Genomic DNA, 8,792 nt, shown 5'->3' on the forward strand with positions numbered 1-8,792 from the left:
GCAAGCGCCACGGCAAAAAACCCTGAAGTGGAAACTTTCATTTATTTCAACAAGATCGAAATTCTGATCCAAGGACAAAAAAGAGGCTCAACCAATTCCTGACTGCATCTTTACGCCAACGAGACTCTAAAAAAAAAACACTAAAACGATAAAAGGCTTTGAAGGGCACCAAAAAATGTCGAAAAAAGTTTAAAAAAACAAAACGGTTTGCGCGTTTGTGCACACCAATTTGTGCGGTTTTTCAGATAAAAACATGGCAGTGGTTGGTTTACGAATCGTAACATGAAAAAAAAAAAAACAGTTGGATTTGAATAAAGCGTGGTAGAGTGGAAATGGTATGGTTGGCGGAATGGTGACCTCTGAAGGCAAACTCATCCGGTATTCGGGGCAAATTCATCATCCTTATTCTTGGACGGCATCGCACTAATCTATAGTTCTCGCACATTATCCTTAAAATATCTGGCTCGTCTTAAATTCGAGGGCTATGGATATTAGAGCGGTTTTCAATTGAGTGTCGAAAGTAATTAGCGAATTGCTTTGGTTTTGCATTTACTTCACTCAGTGATTGGTTCAAAGTTCTCGCGCCATTTTTTCAACTAATCAGAAGTGAAACCAAAACCAATCGTGGCTCGCACTTGCACATTTTCCCGCGCTTTGTTTCGGCTACGTGTAATTACGGATCAATATAAATGAAAGTTAACAAATTAACGTCAGTTTTTCATGCGTCTGTCCTGTTATTGATCATGAATTTCGTCATAACGTTGTCAAAGTAGCTATCGCCTCGTGGATACGCAGACTACTTTGACAATGTTATGACGAAATTCATTGTCAATAACAGGACAGACGCATGAAAGCAAAGTAACAAACAACGTTTACAGCGCGCGCTGACTTTATATGAAACCAAAGTCCACATTGAGACCACCAGGCTGTAGGGTGCGGTGTCTAAAAATCATCCTGGCCTCAAAACTACGTCTGTCTGTGGCATCCCGGAAACCCGAACGGATTACAGAGACCAGCATGTCCTGAGTAGTGTGCCCCGTGGAAGCAAAATGGCGTCCAACAGGAAGATCGGAGTCTGATAGCCTTGTGGAGCGTAGATGTTCCCTAAATCTGTCACCCAAGCCTCTACCAGTTTCTCTCATATTGATCTTGTGGATTGCATGGCATTTGATGGCATAAACCACGTTCTCACTGACACAGGTGTATTTCGACGTAAAAGTGATGCGTCCACCTGGACTATCGATAAATGTGGAGGGGTTGGCGTGGAGGCAGGTGTTGCAGCGAGACCGGCCACAGGGAAACGCACCGCGGTCCTCATCTGCTGTAGTCGGGTTCGTGAGAGTACTACTGACTAGATAGTCGCACAGGTTCTGATCACGTCGATAAGCATATAGGATGCGCAGAGGTTGAAAAATAGATGCAGTGTCAGGATCATCCCGCGGGAGGTGAAAATTTGGTGAGATGATACTTTTGATAGGTTGGTTGGTGGGATGGTGTGTTAAAACCAGAGGGATGGTGGAGTGCTCAGCTGGAGGGATGTGTGCAGCTGGTTCTGAAGTGATGACTGCCACACGTGGTCTGGCTAAAATAGTTTCGTCGAAATTTTGTTACGTGTAATTACTTCTAGTTTTGATCGGTTTACTGGATCGTCTCCGTCCTTTTTGATTGGCCAAAGTAATTACTTTGGTTTTGGTTTTACGACACTCAATTGAAACTCGCTCTAACATGTAATGAGAGAAGGGATCCTCGCACTTTAGCTGGACAATTTGAGCAAATGGGATTCGAACGTATGACCTCTGCGATGCTGGTGCAATACTCCACCAACTGAGTTATAAAGCCCCACAGTTGGGAGCATGATATTAAATGTGTTTTTGAGGTATTTATTCCTGCATGTTTCAGTTTTTTCCCTTCATTTATCCTAGCTTAAAATAACAGAGGGCAGCATCTGGCTTGCGACTTATGGAAGGCTGTTCCAGAAACTGTGCTCAACAACATGTGCAGTTCCTATTGGACTTTACCGAACACGCCTTCCAGAGGTGAGACAGTGATCTCAATAAGTCAATTAATTTCTTGGTCAGTCAGTGACTCAATCTGTCAGTCATTTGGATGCGCAGTCAGTCAGTTGCTATTCCAGAGTGTAAAATATACTTCACGTTATAGTGCCACTGTTACCAAAAAATCACTTCTTATTTTTCTTTGGATTTCAAAACTATGTTAACTAAACAATAAGCGTCCAAAGCTCTAAGGCTTGATTTCAAAAAGACACCTGTTTATTTTAACTGGAATTTTCCTATTTAATGGTCCGCCATTACTAACTTTAAGATCAGGAGAGAGGTGGATCGAGGAGAAAATGACGTCAAAGGCGTGTGTACGCCGCAGAATTAGTATGCATCACGGAAGTTATGGGCTTTCAGACTTTTAAACTAGTGAGCCTTTGACGTCACTTTTCCTGGATCCAACCCTCTGAGGTACAATCGGTCAGTTTTGAACTTGAGTAATGGCGGACCGTGAAATACAAAACTTACCCCCAAAGTAAACGAAACAAACACACTTTCAAAATCTGAAGAAATTTTTTATCACAGGGGCACTTTAAAACGTTCACAAAGGTTTTTGAACACGCTTTTACTTATAGATGTGCTTAGAGTGTGCATTTTCACAGTTACGCGAGCAAATAGTTAAATCTTTGCACAAATTGAAACTGTTGGACAGCGACTTATACGCCGGATAAATGAAGCTATCCGACCTTTCAACAACTGGGGCCTGGTGCTTAGCACATCCGACCGTTGCTACGCAACTCCCCGGTTCGATCTCTTCCGATTTCCTTTTCAGTTGTCCCTTCCATCATTTCCAAACAACCAGCATGCAGTAAGTGTTTAAGCTGTGCTGTCAGTCATATTCACTCATATTCACTCTTTATTTTGTTAGGAAGACTTGGTGGATGCTTTTCCAAAGAGAAAAAAGAAAGAAGTTCGTGACATCTCAGATATAATAGAGATCAGAATGAAAACTCTGAATATCATAGGAACTCGTAAGTGTGATGTAAATTGAAATCTGCACCATTTAAAAGGCCTATCAAACAGTGTTAGTTTGTCGTGATGTTGATTGTTTTGGTGTTATAGTGATAACAATTAAATTAACTTAAAAGTTCTTAAGCCAGGTGTATAAACTATCCTTTGTTTCATTGCTTCTGTAGCTGACATGAGGCAAAGGCCAGGCAAATCCTATGTGATTGTCAATCCACCACCGGAGTTCGAATTAAAGCTGGAAGATGTCATGTAGGTCACGAACAAAAAAGATCATTTTGCAATTATTGCGGATTTAAAGCAAAGACAAGGGCTACGGTAAAATCAGGAACACAAAATAATGAGCTACACCGCTGCGTAAGCGGGTCACGTTTTAGTCCGTTTTTCTGCCATAATTTCCTTGCAAAAAATTGTAAAACTTACGACAGCATGAAAGAACGACAGTATCTGGGTCATATCTTCATTGACTTCAAGGCTTTGAAATCCGTCCTTGAATATCATTCTGTCAATTATTGTGTGCAGTAGTTTCTTGACATAATCTGTTTTGTATTTTTTCTTAGCTACCTAATTCGTCCATGCAATGCTCAAACCGACTTGGAAGATGAAGAGGACCCACCCCCATTGGAGCCATTAAATTCTGGGATGTTTGCGAATTCTAGTGAAGACTTCCCCTCTACCGCAGCTATATGAACGGAGCGAGTGAAAGAGCCAGCTTGGCTACAGTCGTGAATTCCAGCATCCAGCATGTCACTTATCCTAGCTTCTTCACTAGAGTGATCATACGAGAGATGAGATCTAATTTTGAAATTTTGAGAAACTTATTGCTGTGAATTGAAGCAACTTCATGAAACTCGTTATGCTCGGAGAGAGCTAAACTGAACTGCTTCGTTCTGCTTCATCAAGTTCTCAGCACCTCAGTTTTTGAAGATCGAAATTGTTGAAGATATTACTGCTGGAGAAGAATGGAGGAGTTAACGAGATCAGAGATAATAGGCGTTTTCTCATTCTAAATAATTGTATTTGGATGCAACTGGTCAAATACGCTAAACGTCTTGTAGAACACGCCGGTGTGGTGTTTAATACACTAAATGCCGTTCGTATTTTTCGCTTGAATCAAAGTGACCTTGTTTGCATATAAAATGACTTCCGTCGGAGAGCACTACTGGAACCGAGTCCATTCTCCTTCCTTGGAGGCGTTTGTAGCTTTTTTTCGCTGTCTGAAAGACGTTGTAGGACAAATTGACGAGCAGCGAAGCCACGCGGAGAATGGGGACAGCGCCCCTCCCCATTCTCCGCGCGGCTTCCTCTCGCGCCATAGGTTGCTCCTTTTTTCATATTTTTCTCGACAAAATTTTGTCGAGTTTTTCCAGTTTTCACGCGAAATAAAAAGGCCAACGTGTCTTGGATACTTTGTAGGAGTTTACATGTGTAGCTTGCGGGATGGACTCAACTGTTCTTTCTGCCTACAGCAGAGCTTACCCGAAAGATGTCCGCAGAAATGGTTATGACTGGGACACGAGGCATTCTGAAAAATTTTATTTGGAATACAAAACAAGAGCTGTTCTTTCCAGTGGTCAAATTGTAATCATAGTTTGGTAATAAGATAAGTGAAGGTCTTAAAACCTGTTGTCTACGTTTTGTAAATAGAAAAGTTGAAGATCTTCAAAATGTTGACTTTTTTGTAAATGGTAGTCTCAATGGTTCTTTTTCTACTGGCTACAAAATCGAAAGGAGTTCTTACATCCAAATATCAGTTTTATTTCAAATGGCAAAAAGTCTCGATCGATACAATCTAATCGAGAAACCCGGTTTTTCTTTTAGTGTGCGACAAATGAATGAAGTAGCTGTAGCTATAAATGAAAGTGGTGTAGCTCAAAAATTTAGTTTTATTGGAAACAAGACAGTCAAAAAAAGAAGCTGTCGTGCTTGCAGAAATTCGTGTTGAATCTACTGAGAACAACAACCTTAAAATCCGTAATTGTGTGGATTTTTAGAGACGTATTCGCTAGATACATGTAGTTACGTTTGTATGTTGGCCTGAAAGACGGACTCTTGTTGGCGTAAACTAAGAGAAAAGTACAAAAAGTTTTTGGGCCTAAGGCGCAAATATAACATTTGCTTTGCCTTTATGTGTCACCGCTTTTTTAAATTTGAGGCGTGCGTGTTTCCACTGAAATTCCAGGGGCGAGTTGCCTGAAGGATGGTTTGCGCCAACCACTGGTTAGCATTGTATATTTAACGCTGGGTAGCGCTAACCACGTTTTGAGCAATCCACGTCTGGTCATTAAGTTGGGGAATCAATAGTGTTCCTAGAAAAAAAAGGTTTTCAGCTTTACAGCCGAAACCTTTCTTTAAAACGAATTGACCTGGAAACGACATCAGTTTACGAAAGTAAATATTGTTGAAAAAGTTGCGTGGGCCAGTCGAGTTTCAAACTCTGAATTATTCAAATGCCGTGAGATAACAAAACAACTTTGACGAAAGAAATCTCTTTTTACCCAGCTTGCATTTCAAACGTGGTGACCAGTTTGAGGTATCTAGAAGTATGAAATATAGCAAATTATCTTTCATTTAATTATTTATTTCCATTATTAGCGTGCAAGGCACATAATGGCAACCTTTAAAATAAAGGATACTTTGTAAAATTTATTCTGAAGTGATGTTGATTTTAGCGTGATATTTCCAAACTTTTTTAGCAGCTACTCGATAACATGTTTGGTCATGGCGTTCTACAGTTACACATAACTTATCGTTGCCCGAACAAATTGCTATCGAAACACTGCATTGAATTCATTTCCAGAATCCATCATGGAAACGCAAGGACCAAACGGTTTCTTCCTTCGTCAAGAACTTGCGCAAAATCGGTATTGAACCTTGTCTTTCTAAAATTGACATTGTTTCCAACTGGAAAAAGAAAGCATGAGTGCAGTTCACATTTAGCGAAATGTAAACAAGATGCGCCGTCGGGTAGAAAGGAAAATTAAGTCGTTTTTGTGTAATCTAAAGAGAACCCAAAATTGTACATTCACGTTCCATGAAAAAGGAAGATTCACGAGAATCAATCGTACTTTTCTTCATCCTGAGACGAATACTTGTTCTATGCATTGCTACTTACTGGGTGAGGTCCGTTCCTTTGTTTCATTTCCCAAGATTTCAAATTAATTTTACCTCAATTTAATATATTATTGCAATCTTGAATACGTTATTACATCTACAGCGCATGATTACATGTTTTGACAACAGCCGCAAAGGCATCAATGTTCTTGAGTAGGGGTTCTACGCTCTAAACAACTCTTGGTACGGAGCTAGCTTTCTAACTTTGTCTAAAGATTCCCCTTCCTGAAGGATCTTCGATCTGGAAAGTTTTTTTTTCCTTTGTTCAAACAGCCATGGGCAATTTGCGCTATTACTTTCCACTGATTTTCCATCTTGTCAGTTCTTTCGGTTCGACCTTTTTCAACCCTTGGTAGAAAAATTGGTAGCCGCTTTGGGCTAAAGTCCCGCAACGCACTTCGTCCGCCCGCCGCCACGTTTATAGTCAGATCGGGCGCTGATATAAGAGGCAGAACACTTGCCAGGAAAGCAGTTCTAAATAAACAGGCACAGACGTCACTGAAAGCTGTAAGGACTATGTCAAGAGCTCTTGCTTAGGATACAAACGTGTGTTTTTATATTCTGTGACTCAGTTGGGCTTGTAGTTTTTCCCACAGTTGCTGGTTCATGACGCCTCAAGTTAATCTTTTCCACATTTCCTGTCACGTCTGCGTACGGCATACAAAAATTTGGTTTTATCAACGGAGTTGATAATGTAAATTGGCCACCGTACAGAGATTCTTAAAGCTGACGTTTCGAGCGTTAGCACTTCGTCAGAGCGAATCGTACGGCATAGTCTAGTTGACAGTGAAGATAAAATTTTAATTCTCGCTATACAGGGGAAACCTTTTTTAATTCTGATCTTTTTTTCTCGCGTTGTCTCAACTCATTTCGTCAATTTGTCATCTTAGTTAAAAAATGTCACATTTGTCAGCTCCACCCAGAATAAATTATGGTCGTTTCGTCATCAAAGTGATTCGCCCTCAATCAAGTCGTTTCACCCAACACTTAAGTTCATTCGCCCATAGGTCCTTCGGAGGAAACAAATGTCTTAATTTCGTTAAGGGCGAGATGAGTTTTCTTGCTTCGTTCAACACGGAACCCAACAATGCGATTCCTTCGACTGTTGTCTGTTTCCTTCAGTTGCCTGTATTTAGCCATATATTTATCACATTTTTCAGGTGTCACTGAGGTGTCACGAAACCTGTTTAGTCAACAGTTTTTCGCTTTGTTGCTGTGCAATAAATAAGCCTATTTTTAGCAACAGAACAGGAACGTCAATGGGGACAGCGCGCGCAGAAAAAATACCAACGAGAATTCAGAATAGAGTAGACTCCACTCTTTTCTTTCCTATTCGAAATTCTCTCCTATTCACGAAAACAACGAAAATTGTACACAAACGGTTTCATGGTCGCCGTTTGTGATTAATTTAAAACGTTTGTCTTTCAAATTTAAAAAAATTCTGTACGTGAAAAAAGAAATTAGCGACACATTTCAAAAAAACTTGTTTTTTGAAAAACTGACTTACAGATTTCGTTGAATTTTAAATATTTTAGAGATTAGTTCTAACATTATCTGGTAACGCTGAATGGGAAGATTTCACCGTCCCGTTTTTTCAAAAAAGACAACATATGTTGATTTTAAGGCTCAAGGAAATGCCTTATATCGTTGCCATGGTAACGATATTTTGGAGGAAAATGTGATGTGAGAAATCTATGACGGGTACTTAATACCCTGGCCAAATTTTGTCTTGATATGATTACCCTAACTGTATCTAAAAACAAAATATGTTTATTTGTTTGAAAAAAGGAGAAACTATTTCGAGCCTCCTTAATAGTGCGCGCAATCCGTACGTGTTCAGGCGAATCGGTTAATTGGTTGACGATACGAGAATTTATTACTCGAAAAGCTTTATATCATAAAAAAAGGAAAAATCTTCTGAAGCCTCGTGGTCAAGTATACGTCTAACAATGCGTTTTCTAACCAAGTGGTGTTACTTCAAAAGTGGCACCTCCTTGTGAACGCGCTGCCCATTCAAACTATCAGATGGAAGAAAAAGAATTATGAAAGAAACAGCGCCTTACGAACAAGCCACAGTGCGAGCTTTAAATAACTTTGTCTCAATTTGCTTTTTTCCTTTTTAAAAAATTAACGGACAATTCAATGAGTTCCTGGTGCGTGACTTAATCTTGTCAGAAAGGAGTTAAAATTCGCATCTACTTTACGAAATGCCGCCGCGAATGCTGTAAACGACCTTTACCTAAAAATTAACTGATCTGATCTTTTTCTCAAAGATTTATGACCATTTATGCGTATGGTATCGGTCAGTTTCCCCAATCCAAAATCTAAGTCTGTCTCAATAAACAGTTCAATAAGCTGTAATGGAGGGTCCAAATCCGTTACCGGGGGTCCAAATTCGCTAGCACACCGGATTCCACAATAATGACCAGACTATTACATACATTACATTACATTACATTACATTACTGCTGCCGTGGGCCGAGCCCACATAGCGCCAACACAAACGATCGCCACTCCTTGCGGTCCTGCGCTACCACTGTTGCCTCTTCGAAGGAAAGTTCAGAGTCTTGCAGGTCTCTTGACACTGTACACTGTATCTTTCCAGCGCATGCGTTGCCTGCCTGGGCGGCGGCGCCCCCGTGGTTCCTAGTGGAG

At 40.4% G+C, this 8,792-nt stretch overlaps 1 protein-coding gene across 7 annotated transcripts in view; it reads left to right on the forward strand.

Moving 5' to 3' along the window:
• The window catches only part of LOC138021819 (potassium channel subfamily T member 1-like), a 57,128-nt gene extending 51,456 nt beyond the window's left edge, over nucleotides 1–5,672 (forward strand). For all 7 annotated transcript variants that reach the window (XM_068868867.1, XM_068868859.1, XM_068868844.1 and 4 more), the window contains 4 exons: nucleotides 1,923–2,036; nucleotides 2,926–3,028; nucleotides 3,194–3,275; nucleotides 3,584–5,672. In XM_068868867.1, coding sequence (XP_068724968.1) covers nucleotides 1,923–2,036; nucleotides 2,926–3,028; nucleotides 3,194–3,275; nucleotides 3,584–3,713 — 429 coding nt within the window. In that variant the 3' untranslated portion in view covers nucleotides 3,714–5,672. The remainder of the gene's footprint in view (nucleotides 1–1,922; nucleotides 2,037–2,925; nucleotides 3,029–3,193; nucleotides 3,276–3,583) is intronic.
• The last annotated feature ends 3,120 nt before the right edge of the window (nucleotides 5,673–8,792 follow it).

The sequence above is a fragment of the Montipora capricornis genome, chromosome 2 (genome assembly GCF_036669925.1).
Source record: "Montipora capricornis isolate CH-2021 chromosome 2, ASM3666992v2, whole genome shotgun sequence".
NCBI lineage: Eukaryota > Metazoa > Cnidaria > Anthozoa > Scleractinia > Acroporidae > Montipora > Montipora capricornis.